Source organism: Cebus imitator, unplaced genomic scaffold (genome assembly GCF_001604975.1).
Source record: "Cebus imitator isolate Cc_AM_T3 unplaced genomic scaffold, Cebus_imitator-1.0 Scaffold95, whole genome shotgun sequence".
Taxonomy (NCBI): Eukaryota; Metazoa; Chordata; class Mammalia; order Primates; family Cebidae; genus Cebus; species Cebus imitator.
Genome location: NW_016107410.1, coordinates 1,226,614 through 1,242,862, shown reverse-complemented (window position 1 = coordinate 1,242,862; position 16,249 = coordinate 1,226,614). Strand labels below are relative to the sequence as shown.

Below are 16,249 nucleotides of genomic sequence, written 5' to 3'. Positions count from 1 at the left end.
CACTTTCCAAATCTTATAACTGATTATGGCATTTCATTGAATTTTTAAATTTCAGTATTTTATATTCAAGAAGCTTTGTGAAAATCTAAGTGGTAAAGAAGATTACATATAAATTATAGATATTTATAAGAGATAGTGAAGGATAGAAAGAGATGTGCAATACATCTTTGTAGATACAATTCCCAAAAGAAGACAATCTGTCCTTGACTGTAGGTGCCCTGTTGTGATATCAAATACTAGATCTTACGCATTCTATCTAACTATATTTTTGTATCCGTTGTTCAAAATGGATAGAAATATTATTTCTAAAGATATTATTTCTAAAAAGATAGAAATAATATCTTTTTAAAAGTATGATGTTGACATATAGGAATTAAGATATTTATACACCCAAACCAAGAGTTTTTTTTTTTTTTTAAAGCCTAGGGAAGAAATACCTCCCATTTCCCAATCAAACCAGCCTAACATTCAGGCTAATTCCTGTATTTCTGAAATGAAAAACTTCCTAAAGTTCTACATTGTATTTACTTTGTTCCTCTTCTGTATGGAGACTATAACAAAGCCTTCATTGAAGTAGAAAACTTTTTTTTTTTCTATTCTGGTTGCTGTTCAGGTAATTTGTGGTTTTCCTCATTGAGAAATGAACATGACTGCATGATTATTTATGAATATGTTGACAATTGATTAAAATTTATCTACTTTGCTAATGAGTCAGAAGTCAGTGCTAGGTAAATACAATTTATACTTAGCTTTAAACAAACACAAACACATACATTATTTTATGAAACAGTTTGAATCACATTGTCTCAATTTAAAAATAGCTAACAAAAAAGCTATTTGTGAATTATGACTGCTTAATTGACATATATACACTATAAAATAATGAAAAATTTAAACTGGATAAACTGAATAAATGATTCTATAAAATCACCCACAATATCATCACCTCATATTCTCATTCTTTTAAACCATTATTGTGTATATTTCCAATTCTTATTTACATAAGAAATATAGTTTTCCCCTAAAGATTGCAATTATATCATAATAAAGATTTGTGACATGAAAGGTATAAATAATGAGCATTTTCTCACAAGATTTAATTGTATTTCTAATATTTTATATTTTTCTTCCCTGTGATTTTAATAGCTGCTCACCATTACATCAAGTACACTTACTGTACTATATTTATTTATTTATATATTGTTTTTTGAGACAGTCTCACTTTGTTACCCAGGCTGGAGTGCAGTGACACAATCTTAGCTCACTGCAGCCCCCACCTCCCGGTTCAAGTTATTCTCCTACCTCAGCCTCCCAAGTAGCTGGGATTGCAGGTGCCCGCCACCATGCCCAGCTAATTTTTGTATTTTTAGTACAGGCAGGGTTTCACCGTGTTGGCCAAGCTGGTCTTGAACTTCTGACTTCAGGTGATCCACCTGCCTCAGCCTCCCAAAGTGCTGGGAAGAGAGGCATGAGCCACCACACCTAGCTGGTACTGTATTTAAATGAGCCAAGTTTATTAATCATTAAAGTCATTTCTATATTTTGATATTAGAAAGAATTCAAAGTTAAAAACCCTTTTAAACACTTTTTTCTATTTAAAATTCTTCCCACAAAATTATATTTCTAGATATTAAAAGATACTTAGGCAGAGTACAGCCATATGTATATATTTGTTTAAGTTGTGATATGTAATGTCAAATTGGGACTCAAAAAAATAGTATAGTAATTTACAGCCTAAACAGCAATGCATGCCAGCATTGATGACTTTTTACCCCCTTTTCTTCCCTTGCCATGCTACATAATTCTACTTAAAATTGTCGTGCCTGAAAAGGGAGAAATGACAGGCCTGGGGCCTTGGCAGCCAACAGTCAGCCAGATCACCTTTGCATTACCTGGTGCCCATGTTTGAGAGCTTACTGGTTCACTCAGAATATATCCATTTGTTTGAAATATCTTACTAAATGAAATTACTAAATTTTTGCAAACATTTTACTCTCTCATATTATCAGTAAGTAGATAAAAACCATTAATTAGAGACCAAGCTAGAAAATTATTGCTTTCAGGCTATTTTCATTACGGAGAGTGATGGCCGTCATTACATATATTTTAGTGGGTTTTTTTTTTTTTTTTTCTCATTTACAAAAGCTGTCCTTGTTAAAGTGATTCCAGAAGATAAAAATAAAAAGAGAAAAGAATGCATGTGTTTTCCTCCAGCCTTCATTTAAACATTATCGTAACTTTATGTAAACTACACTATTGCATCCTGATATATCAAATTTAAATTTTAAATGCTTACTTTTCCCACAATACTAAATAATTTTGAAAAATAATTCTTTAGAAGATTAATACTGAGTTGACTGGATGTGCATCGATAACCATTATTTTTTGTTGTGTGTTTAGTGGCAATTTGTTGTAATAATAGATGTCACTGTATGTAAAGCTTATTTATATTGTGGATTCTTTCTTTAGTATTGATTAACAAAACTGGAATAGCTGGATCGAAAGTAAAAGATTTCTAAGCCCATATATATATTTCCAGATCACTTTCAGTGTGAATATGTGAAAGCAAAATTTGTGAGTGTTTTTACCACTTTCGATATTCCATTAAAGACAATATTAAATAAAACTGGCTTTCCTGGTAATCTATATAGCCAAAGTATTTGTTCTTCTGGACAGAGTGTTTAGTATACATATTATTATCAGTTTATGTACTTCCTGAGTCATACAGGGATACGAGACTTCTTACCCCAGACCATTAAACTTTTGATCACTTTAGATATTCACCCCTTCCCTCCTTGATAAATATTTGTTACGTAGACTTGTAACTTCTGAATTCTCATCTCAGGAACTGTAACATTATACATCATGCAATTCAGGCTGTAGCTAAGATAAAGGTTTTTATCAAAGGTATAGTACCTTTTTCTCTCAAATGTGGAGTAAGCAGAGTTTTAATTATGTTCAGTCGTTCAGATTCATGGGTGTAAGGAATTGCCCTGTCATCTTCTAAAATTGTGTTAAATGAAAAATTATATGTTGGTGAATCCATTCACTTTCTCTATCAGCAACATGAGATTTTGCCCATGAGAACTGATGATTTCACTTGGAACAATTTTAACTGGCATTATTCATTACAAATACTGTGGAAAATAGCATGCCCCCAATCCACAATTCTATCACCTAATCAACCCAATAAAATTTTTGCATTAAATTTCACTGCTGTAAGTGATTAAGACATTGTCTGAAAACAATTAACTCATCTCATGTGATAAATAGATGGCAAATGAAAGCATGCTATTTTTAAGCAGTACAACATTTCCCTTATTTAAAAACTATAAAAGTTAAAAATTAATATAAGAAATCTGAATGAATAATGTGTAATTAGGTAAAAAGCACATGCACCGTTAAACTTGTATGGATACCAATGTGTTTCCAATTTGGAAATAGAACTATTAAACTAATATTTAACTTCCTTGAACAAGAAAATCTCCATGAATTCAAGGTGACTTCTCTGATGTCTAATATTACAAATAAAAATTCTATTCCAAATTTCTAGCCCTCTTTTAAGAATGAATGAACTCATGAGTTGTGTTGCTTTTTAGTCTACAATTAAAGTTGAAATATTAGTTCAATTTAAAATACATTGTCATATTGCATTTATCAAAAGTCTACTACAGTTTTATATTTATATTCAGCATTTCTATTCTATCAAGTTAATATTGCAGAGAATATGGATGCACAGAAAGAAAGAAATATTACTGTAGAGTAAAAATTGCTGTTCTCTCCTGCTTTGTAAGTGGCCTTTCCTATGAATGTATTTCTGCTGAAGGTGCTTGAAAACCTAATTGAAGTACAAACACCCCCTTGTGAAATATGCTCAAATCCCTTGATATTCATTTTTTAACTTTTGTTCAGTCATCTACCATATTCTGATTGGTATTAAGATTATTAACCAGGTCAAAATTAATGTGTTCACTGCTGTGAGATTCTTATATAGATTATTGGAAAGTAAATCTTTGCTATTATATGCAAAATGCAAGTTCAACTTATTCCCCATTCCACATTTTCCCTGGTAGATAAAAAGCAAACCAGGCAATTACAGCTGTTTAAAATAAAATCAAAAGGATGTAGGGTTGTTATTCCAGCAAGAAATATTTTGGTACTAAACTTGAAAGTGTAATGTTTTGAACTAAATGTATCATTGAAGTAAATAGTGTATAGTTTTTTTTTTTTTTATACTGTGTTCAAACATTTTTCAAAGCATTGAGTTTTTACTCATGACAGTTTAATGTGCATCTCATTTGTCCTTAAAACACATACACACATGCACACCCATACACACACCCCAAAATACCCTGAAAAACAGAGAAAATAATTAACCTAGAAATCTGTGGACCAAAAGTGTCTCCAGATACTTTCAAATATTGAACGAAGTTTCTTCACTTTTTTTTTTAATGTTTTGAGATTTTTTTTAATCTTGAAATTCACATCAAAGATGCACTGAAACCTTGAAATTTTATTATCCCGTCCTTTTCTCATTCAAAGCAAGACCTGGAAATGAGTAAGAGGAGCTATCCACTGAGTTATTTTCTGTGGGAACTTGACCGTAAAATGTCTGACTTTATAACTCTCTGCCAGCCTTTGGGTTGTGCAGGTCTCATATCTCACCAATAGGGTGTCTTTGTACTTATACCTTTAGTCAACAAATACTTGTAAGTCACAGAAGTACATCAGATAGTATACAAAAGAGGTGATATAAAGGAGTCACAGGCTTGCTATTGACTTTAAACAGCTAGACATCTAGAGAGTTTCCACTAAGAACATAAAATAGACTACTTAGGGAGATATTGAAATGCAAATACATACCAATAAGACAGAAAATTTTTCAAAGAAAGATTCTGTTAGTTTGCATGTGTAGTAAAGTATAGAATGCCCTTTTAGTTTACACTTTCAGTTGTATGGGAAAATAGATGTTGTAATAAAACTTTCCCATAAGAACCTAATTCTGAATTTATTTTTACCAAAAATGCATTGCAAGTTGACAGATTACACTGTCTGAAGACAATGCAATTGAATTGCACAAAGGTTAACATTTAAAAGGTCGTACATTTGGAAATAAAATATAATTTTTATTCATAGAGAAATCAATAAATACTTAGAACTAAATGAAAATACTACATATACCAAAATATGCAATACATATAAAAAGTACTTTTAAATATATGCAATAATTTTATATTCATACATGAAATTATGTATATAATATAATGTCAGAATTCAGAAAAAGAATAAATTCAAATGTAAAAGAAAAATTAGAAGTGAAAGAGTAGAACTTATTCAGCTAGTAAGCAAACATGAAATAAAACTGTGTAATAAAACAGACAATAAGTTATTTGGAAAAAGTAATTAAATCTGTAATAACTATCAAGGTTAATTATACTTTTGAGCTGCCCTAGTTATAAATAATGGAAAGGGACAAAACTACAGATTTTTAAAATATTAAAATAATATTATGAATAACTTTTTGTTGATAAACTTGAAATTTAGGAGAAATGGATGCATTCTAGGAAAAAAATAAAATCAGATTTAAGAAACAATCAAAATCATCCATAGTGCTAAGAAAATAGAATCAGTGTTTTGAAATTTTTTGCATCAGGGAAAGGTGGTTTTTAAAAGTGAATCTTACCAAATAGTCTAGGAACATGTACTTCCAATTTTATATTATTCTGAAAATGAAAAAAGATGGTATATCTTTAATAGAATTTATGACACAAATATCGTCTTGCAACCAAAACCAAATTAAGATGATATGAGCAAGGACCATACAAGAAAGTTTAAAATACTTAACCAAATATTGACAAGTTGACTTATTTAATGCATATAAAAATTAACTTATATTTTACACATAGGATTTCTAAATTTCCTTACAATTTCAAAAATACATAAGATAATTAACTGTGTTTAAATCTTCATAAGAAAATTATCATCACCTTAATAGATGCAGGCGTAAGATCCAAGCAGATTCAACAAAATGAGTGTTTGAAAACTTAAAAATGTAGGAATAAAGGGAACTTCTTTAAGCTGATAAATGCACTTGCCAAAAGTTTCATTAATACAGCATAATTGATAATGGAGTATTAGTAATATTCCCTTTAAAATTAGCATTGAGATAAGGAATCAGAATGAAGTAGCTTGAGTATGCACAAAACCAGAGATAACAGTTTTTAAAAATACCACCTAAAAGAGAGACAAAAAAAAAAAAAATGATAGGGAGAGTTGTCTCTTGAAATATTTGTGGCAAAAGAAAAGGTGGAAAGTAGTGATAGAAATTAAAGACCCTGCAAAAAAAGCTTATTAGATATCAGAGTGTCTATTCACTCCAAATAGTGCCATCTTAGGCTCCTCAATAGAGTGTTAATCTTTAGGGTATTAGTAATAGAAAGCTATGAGACACCTAATCCTTCATCACACTTCTGTATGTATATTTTGGAAAATCCAAGATACTTCTAAAGAACAAAATATAGGCAGGCAATAGATATACAAATTTGCAGTATGAGCAAAATGAAAAGTAGGAATAAAACTGTTCAATACATGATGAAAATCCTCCGTCAGATATACAATTATGAAGCAGAGGAATTCTTTAAAACACTACTCCAGTATGAATTAAATATCATCAAATAACCATTTGCAGTTATAAAATTATAAAAAATACATATTTTCCATTTCTAAGATAAAAACAAAATGAAACTACAGCAAGATAACTTCATAAATTGAATTCCACAGAAAGCAAATGGTGAAATGAAGATTATCCCACAGGCCAGAGGAGATCAATAACTTTGGAAGGAAGGGGACAGAAGCAAGATTGGACAGAGTAATTTGAGCTGTGGTGCCCTCTGAATGAATGCCTCAGCTGATCCACAGAGAGTTCAGGCCTCGGATGGCATGGCCCTTCAGAGCAGTCCTAAGTCAGAGCAAGAGGGCTGGGTTTCTGTCTGCCAATATTGATCAGTCTGGCTTTAAATGGGGGCTGTCTTTGCAGAGTGTGCTCTTGGGTGAGGCAGTTTTCTTTAGTTCAGGTGTCTTAGTGTGGGCTGCTGTAACAGATACTATAGACTTGGTGGCTTAAACAACAGACATCGATTCCTCAAAATACTGGAGGCTGAGAATTCCAACATCGAGGCGCCCGCTGATTTGTTTCTGGTGAGGACTCACTTCCTGTTTGCAGATGGTGGCCTCCTTGCTGTATCCTCACATGGCAGAGAGAGACAGATCATCTGTCTCTTTTTTTTCAAGGGAACTCATCTCATGAGTGTTATTCACTCTTATTATCTAATTACTTCCCCCAAACCCCACCTCCAAATACTATCACATTAGTTCTACAACATATGAGTTTGCAAAGAGAATGGAAGCATTCTGTCTGTAGCACCAAGTGATTCCTAAAGAAGAGTGACAGATAAGGATAGAAGACTGACCAAGCACATTCCAAGCCACAGGTCAAATAATTCTTTTATTTCAGAAGGGAGCTTTGATCGATACATCTTAGTGTCACTTATATCACTTACCAGGATGTCAAAATTCACACTGAACAACGCACTCTGTAACATATCTCTGGGGGAGAAGGCACTTGTATATATTGTTGGTGGATGCGCAAGATGATACTGCACCTATGGAGGAATGTGTCCCACAGATGTATCCTTGCACGTTGAGCAAACAAGCAACAAACATATACATAGAATTAATCACTGCAGCATTGTTTGAGATGTAGGTCGTTGGAGGCTAGTTGAATAAATTATGGTACATTCACACAACAGAGAATTATGCAGGAATAAAAAAGATGGGGAAAGGCTTGAATTTACATGTATTGGCATATTTAGGATTATATTTATATTTAATTATGAAATTAAGATGATTTTACTATAATTTTTAAAAGAAAAGGAACAATTAGAAAATTATTAAGTTTTTAATATGATAAGTAAGAGTGGGCATAAGTATGAGACCAGGACCTCTCTCAGCATATATACATACATACATATCTATACAATGTATTTGTTGAATCATGTACATATTTTTAAGGAAACTTAAATAAAATGAGTGAAGATATTAAGGCCTGAATTGAAATACTAAGATAAGCAAGTCTACCTAAATATAAATAAAACTGATGTACATGTAATTGGGTATATTAATACAAGCACACAGAAATAAATATACACATGAACAGAGAAACAGGGAGTATATGGAAATCTCTCTCTTCATCTGTCCATCCATCTATCTGCTTCGTCTATCTGTAGAGATTTGTATGCCTTCATTTAAAAAAAATTCCTGGAACTAAGAAGATTAGAATTGCAATGAGTATACCTAACCCCAGATCTTGATATCTAAATATCATAATCCAGTGGAAAGAACTGAGGCTCCTTGGTTAAATGATCAATCACACCTATGTGACAGAGAAAGCAAAAAGATATTGGAACGTCTTACTTTACAGAAATCAAGGAAGTGCTCAAAGCCTAATGTAGTGTCTGAAGAATAGAGGAGTTGACTTGAAGGAGTTCCTTCTGTCCAATTGTTGATGTTCTTTCAACACCATAAAGATAAGAGTAACAAAATGTAAAATGTTGCATTACATAATATACTTGAGTCCATAGTAATATGAGAAGGAGAGAGAGAAAGAGAATGGGTATACATAAGGAAGAAAAGCAGGAGAAATTATTTCACAGAAGAATGCTACATAATAGATATAGAAGTTATATTAGAATTAGATATCACTTCAAAATAATAATTCATTCAGGGAATGGTCATGAACAGATGCCAAAACTGCTGATTGAAAAGTTCACCAGGAAAAAGATGTTCTTGTAATGTGCAAGTATTATCCCATTTGTAATTACAAGGTGAAAATTACTTTTATGATCAATAAGTCTTGCAGTTCTCATGTGAACAGCATTGCTATGAGTGGGAAGACCTGTAGTGTTGTGCCTCCTGATACAATGCAGAAGAGGTATCCATTATATTCCATATAATATTCTTGTAAAATTGTTTACTTATATTAAATCATAAGAAAACAACTTCATAAAATCAAAATAGTCAACGTTCTATATAGGACCAGTAGATCAAGAATCTTAAAAATGGTTAATATTGTATAAAACAAAGATAGGATGGTGGTTTTACTTTAAAAGAGACTAAAGAGATGACAACTCAATGCCATATGTAAACCTTGATTGGGTCCTGTGTTTATTTTAAATACGTGTAATACATAAAATTACATATATATACACACACATACACACAATTATTTGGGATGGTTGTATAAATTTTAGCATAGACTATGTATTTCTTTTTTTTCTTTTTAAAAATGGGGTTTCACCATGTTGGTCAGGCTGGTCTTGATTTCCCCACCTCAGGTGATCTGCCCGCCTTAGCTTCCAAAGTGCTTGGATTATAGGCATGAGCCACCGCGCCCGACTATGTATTTAATATAATCTTCATCAGTGTGATTTATAATACTTGTATGGTAAAATATTGTTAATCTTGAGTGTGAAGACTGAATGATTGTTAATCATTCAGTGTTGAAATAACCTGATGTCTGCAAATTACTCTCAAATGTCAGCGATCAAAATGGACCAAGCAGAAATACTCAAAATGTGCATCTAGGTAAAGACTGTATGGATATTCATGGTACTATTCTTTCAACTTTCTACATGTTTGCTTATTTTCTAAATATGTGGGAAATAGATGAGATACTGTTTCATATGCATTAGTTTGACAAAAATCAAGTCATCTGATGAAAATAACTGTTGGTGAGGCAGTAGGAAAGAGATGGAGCAACAAGAACTCTTAATAGATGAGAAATTGGTGCAGCTTTGGAAAATAATTTGTTCCTAGTTAAGTAGAAGACATGTATATCCTTTTAGCAAGCAATCCCATTCCTAGGTATTTGTCTTAGAAAACCCTCTGCCATACACATCAGGAGACATTAATAAGAAATTTTGTGGTCAATTTGTTTTTAAGAACAAAAATTTAGAAATAACAAGTGTCAGAACAGAAAAAATATGCTATCTTCTTACAATAAAATGCCATATAACAGTGATAACTGTGTCTGTAAGCATCAACATGAATTCATCTTGGAAAAAAAGTATTGTATTGAAATGGCAAATCTTATAACAATGTCGTATTACAAGGGTTAAAATGAAAACTAAGCTGAATATTTATTGGAGTAGTTTGTTCTAAAATGTTTTCTTTTTTAAAGCTAGCTGTACAGCTGCCAGTCATTTAGATGAGTGTGATCAAAGTCCCAACTTGGTATCAAATGTTGCCATCAAGATGGTACACTTGGATCACCCTCACCTGGAGGAGTTTTCCGAATGATTTTTCTGTAGTCGAAATAAAGGCACTAATCTACCTGCCTTGGTGTGTGTTTATAGGAATGCATGTCCATCCTTGAGCTGTAGAACAGAAAACTGAATGTTAACTGAGAATTAAAGAATTCAAAGTGTCATGAGCAGTTGGTACATTCGTGTTTACCAGAAAGATGCTGTTTAAATAAAAGGAAAAACAATATTTTCTATTTCTTTGCAGAGTAAAAGTGAGCAAATTACCGTGCGGCATCTGACATCAGGAAACTGGGAAGTGATAAAGATCTTAGCATATGATGAAACTACTCAAAAAATGTGAGTGTTTTCAGTTCTCTAGTCAGGCTACAAGTCAGGATTGTCAAATGCCATCTTTCCTGGAATTATGTTTCGCTCCCCATAGTCCTAGTCAAAACAAGCCAGCCATGGAAAGAATAACCTTTCTTTAAAGGCCTCTTCCACACTTCACACAGAGACATATTACACAGAGGCATGCACACACACACACACACACACACACACACACACACACAAGATTGAAAGAGATTATGAAAAAGAATGATTTTATCAGGGGAAAATTGTGTTTCCAGAGTATCAAAGCCCTGTGTTTAGCAAAACAACTCCTATCTATATTTTGACAGTTTAGAAAATTCAAGTGAAGATTTAATGTGAAAATTCAAGTGAAGATTCAATGTGAATTCAAGATTCAAATGTGACAATGTGACAAAATTTACATATCACAAAAAATAGATCTGTGTCTAATGCTTGTATTATATTCTTTCCTGGACAGTTACTTTCTGAGCACTGAGTCTTCTCCCAGAGGAAGGCAGCTGTACAGGTAAGCAGTGTGCAACGATGTCCTTACACAGATTAGCTTCTCAATGGCTATCTATGTAGCATAAGGAAGGGAAGGAAAAATTCAACATGTCTTTTTCAGCATGGCTAGGGAGAGTGAACTTCGCATGACAAAGCTTCACACTCTTGCACTAGTCTCTCCCTTGGCAGGACTGGAGACAGTGGAGCCTGCTTGCTCCCTTGCTACTCTGTTCTCTCCTTATTCTTTTCTTCACCTGCATTTGCAATTTCTTAATATCTTTTTTGTGGCTGACTTGTCTCAACTCTCCACATCAGAGACATTTACATATTTTCCCTTGTGTTCCCTTTCATCTTCTGCTAAGTCTCATTTTGAGTTTTCAGTGCATTAATGTGGCACAGGTGAAATTTATTCCTGTACAATATAATGTTGTGAACAGTTAGTCTAGTGTATCAAACAGGAAGCTTTTCCCCTTTGTCCTGTCTTTCATAAAACCCAATGAGATTGTTGAAAGAGGTGGCATCCTTATTTAAATAATGAATGCTCATTGCTTACTAAAATAAAGCAATACATGAGAAAATAATTACATGTGCTCATTTTTCCCAAATGCAAAACTATATTCAAAAAAGGACTTAAGTTCATACCTATTTAGTATTAAAATGTCTCCTCAACTCAGAAAGCTTTCAACAGGATCTCACAAGAATGACTTTTTTTTTTTTTGGCTGGCAAGCAACCTATTAATTCTTGATTTTATACACATGTTCTAATTTCCATTTCACAGATCCATTTTTAAAGTGTCAAAGCTCCCATGACATATTCTCAGGGGAAATTGATCATGTTTGAAGAAGTGTCACCACTAATTCTTTCCAAGTAGTATTCATTTTCCTTTGAGAGTAAAAATGCATGTTTAAAGTACCCCGACTTCCTCTACATCATCCCACACACTTTTATTTATACACAATTTGCTTTCATCAGAAACAAGCTTGTTGTTTTAATCGCCTTTCTTAATACATCATTTTTATATTCTTAGTTTATTCTCTTGGACCTCCTGGAACCCATGTTCTTAATTCTAATGACTGCCAGGAAGCAAGGCTCCAGAGTTAGTGATTTGCATTTTGCATTAGGGGTCTTGATCAAAGTACTGGTCATTTTTTCTTTTAGTGACCTGAAGCTTATCTTTCTTGAAATACACATTATGATTGATATCAGTAACAATAAACTATGGCTTAGAGAGGTGGACATATGTTATATCTTATAAAACTCTCACTTTATAAAACTCAAAGAAAAATGACAGCATCGGAAGATTAGACTTGGTCAAGTTCAGAAAGATGGAACAGCCTCAATCTTTCTCCCCATTGTTGGTCTAAAATGTGATTTGAATCATAATGACTTCTTAGATTTGCACACCTGTCTTATTGCTCTAGTAACTGAGGCAGAACAGTTAATATATCTCTGACATGTAATAGTGTAGTCAACTGTGTTATAAAGAAAATGTAGTACCACTAAATTTTCCCTTAAATAGCTCATCAAATGCCACTTGGCTTGACTGTAAGATAATGTTAGTGTTTGACCCAGAAATGCAATCAGTGTCTTGCCCAGGCTATAAAAATGATCATTGGTTGACTTAATATATGGCACTAGGCACCCCTGCAGGATCAGAACTGCTATGGTAGTCATTGTTACTTTCTTTGTCTCAAAAATTGTATCTCCTTATTTCAGCAACCTCATAATCTAAATAATGAAAAAATACCACATAAATCTTGAGGGAACTTGGATCCAAAAGCTTTATGGAAGAGTAGAGAGAAAAAGGTTTTAAATCTTAGTATGTTACTGAAAGCTGCGTGCAACTGGGGTAATTTCTAAGCCTTCCTGTGGTGAAAATTTTACAATATTATGAATGTGATTAGTGAAACTGAATTGTGCACTTAGAAATGCTTAGAATGACAAATTTTGTGTTATATAGATTTAACCTAAATTTTATAAAATGAAAAAAATTGAGTGTGAATATTCTATAAGTTATGATGAGTAAAACTAATATGATTCGTGCTTAGTATATATTAATTGTTTTGACTATTAGAAGAAAATTTAGATTGTAATCATCTCACAGTGTTTCAAATATGGAATTGTGATTCTGTGAACTGTTTCTTGTATCTGCCTCAACATCCCTGTTCCAATCCCCATGCCTACAGCATATTGCACATCAAAATTGACATGAATATTATTCATTTGTAAAATTATAGCCAAAAGTCATGTTTCATTCCAAAATGAAATTGAGACCCTTTTGTCTGATCAAGTTTTTAAAAAGTATTTTCAACAGTGTTTTCATCCATTGACCTGTATAATTTTGCATTCAGATTTATTTATTAAAAAATTTGATAGAAGAAATTCAACCTTGTATTACTTTCTCAAATTCTGTGACCATTACTGTAAAAGAAATATGATGATGACTTTTCTCTTTACCACCTCATTATCTCAAAGTATGTATTGTCATTAGCCATTATATGTGTTGTAATACAGATACAACATTTTTTAATCAATAATTTTTCTGCAAGTAAATGATGGGGAAAATTTGGCACTGTTACCAAATTCTAATGTTTATAATGTTTAAGAAAATCATGAGCTTGATTTTTTTGTTGACTTGTGGAAATATTTATTCCTTCTTTCAATTAGTACATATTAAATATTGAATATTGAATAGTCTGTGTGGGAAATTCGCTTTAAGGTTTTATACAGAAATATCTATTAAAAATGCAAAAAACAATAAGTTATTTTGAGTTCCATTGAAATCAGTTCTTTGTTTGTAGCCATGCCTACAAGCATACATATTACATACATACAAGAATGTATAATTTTAATGTTAATAGATTAAGAAAAATGTATTTTAACATTACTAATAGAAGTTGACTTTTTGTGTATATAGTGAGTGATAGTTTACAATGAACCTCTATGCAAGCACCAGTGTAACTCCTCTATTTATATTATATTTAAATATGAATACCTCACATTCAAGTGTCTAGAATAGTACCATTTCTGTAATAACTGCATTTTTCTTTCCCCAGTGCTTCTACCGAAGGATTATTGAATCGCCAATGTATTTCATGTAATTTCATGAAAGAACAATGTACATATTTTGATGCTAGTTTCAGTCCAATGAATCAACATTTCTTATTATTCTGTGAAGGTAAGATAATTTATGAATTCTGATATATTTTATTCATTGTATTTAATCAGTATCTGTTGGTATCATTAGCCAGTATTACATCAGATGATTTCATATTCTTAATTTGTAAATTTTTTAAAAGGATATATATTATATATAGATTTACTGAGATATAATGTCTTACATATTTCATGTAGAAATAAAATTTGAGAAGACAATAAACATTAACACATAATTAATAAGTGCTATTTGAACATGAGTAATTTTAAAAGGTGAATAAATATATTTATATCAGCAAAGCCATGCCACAATCATAAACTAATTTACCTAGTCTTTAGGAAAAGTAATAGTCTAGTCTTCTTGTTAAAACAATGCCTTGCTTGTTAAGAGATTTAGGATCTATGGAAATTTAGGACCTAAAGAAATTGAATTCTCTCGCTTTAGCTTTCTTCAGTTCTAAACAATTACATTCACCATTATTATTTTTCCCATTTTGTAACAATGTGCTGTAGTCTTACATGGTTACGTAGTATCTCTATAATGTATTCACAGAAATCATTTTCCCTTTAATATGATACTGTATTTCCCAGAGATTAAATGGAACTCATGTGTCCTCTTTTAATCTGAGGAATTGAGTGCTGCTACAGCAGCTGATATGTTAAGCTGTCCTTTTTAAAGACGCAATGAGAGATATACCAAGACTTACTTTTTAAAACTGTTTTTCTCTTAATAAATGAAATGAAACAATCAAAAAAGAAATACTTGTTTAATGACACCAGAAAAAAAAAAACCCAAAACATTAGTTTTAGATGGGATTTCTTAGAGAAGTGAAGTTTCAAGATAACTTTTAACAGTAACAAATTAGCTAGTGTATTTTAAATAATTGTAGATTATGATTAATGTATTTTTATATTAATATATAATTACCACCCAATTTTTAAACTTTTCTTATGGATAAACTATTTCAAATATGCATGCTTGCTTTCTTTTTTGGCTCAGTGGCAAATAGAATTTAATCTTGTATCAGCGGATAAATGGTAAAAGGGTCATGAAACAGCTTTCTGACATCAGTGGCTATTCTATAAGAGACTAGAGATAAAGAGAAAGCATGTATAATTGGCTAAAAACATAGACATGTAGAACATTTGAGGGAAAAGAGAATCTTCACAATAATTTTTGCAAATAGTTTCCTTCCTATATACACTTACTCTTCTGAATAAATTATCTATAAATAGGAATGAAAGCTAGTGGTCTGGTTTCTGTTTCGTTGTGTTTTAACCACAAAGTGGTTCCATTTGGAAAAAAAAAAATTATGTAAACTTACTTAGATGTCTTTAAAAATGTTTATACACATATTTTTAAATTCCAGGTCCAAGGGTCCCAGTAGTCAGCCTACATAATACAGACAACCCAGCAAGTGAGTACACAAGAAGACAATTCAGAATAGTTATGGTTTGCATTGGTCTTAGACATTATATTATGTATTCTGAGTCATATACTCTATAAATCCTTCTTCAAAAAAATCCCAGCATGAGGAAAGCTTTGCACGAAGCATCAACTTGATCTTATGTATGTAAACAGTAAAGCAAGTGATGTGAGCCATGTTACAGGCAAGAGGTGAATCTTATATGCCTAAAATAAGGTATCAACTATACCTCACTCTAACAGAGTGATTGACAAAGCAGGTACATTTCAGCTTACTGGCCTCTTAATATTCTGATTCACTGTTGCCTGGGGAGCATCACATACTGGGGTCTTTTGCAGGGAGTTAGGGGAGGGACAGCAGGGGGTGGAGAGTTTGGGGAGGGATAACATGGAGAGAAATGCCAGATATAGGTGATAGGGAATGGAGGCAACAAACCACCCCGCCATGTGAGTACCTATGCAACAACCATGCATGACCTGCACATGTACCCCAGAATCTAAAGAACGATT

The 16,249-nt window shown here is 32.3% G+C and overlaps 1 protein-coding gene across 3 annotated transcripts in view; it reads left to right on the top strand.

Annotated features, from left to right (window-relative positions):
• Positions 1-16,249, top strand: part of DPP10 (dipeptidyl peptidase like 10) — a 1,448,345-nt gene that overhangs the window by 1,388,493 nt on the left and 43,603 nt on the right. For all 3 annotated transcript variants that reach the window (XM_017536067.2, XM_017536066.2, XM_017536068.2), the window contains exons 14-17: positions 10,567-10,658; positions 11,131-11,178; positions 14,214-14,335; positions 15,684-15,731. In XM_017536067.2, the coding sequence (XP_017391556.1) occupies positions 10,567-10,658; positions 11,131-11,178; positions 14,214-14,335; positions 15,684-15,731 (310 nt within the window). The remainder of the gene's footprint in view (positions 1-10,566; positions 10,659-11,130; positions 11,179-14,213; positions 14,336-15,683; positions 15,732-16,249) is intronic.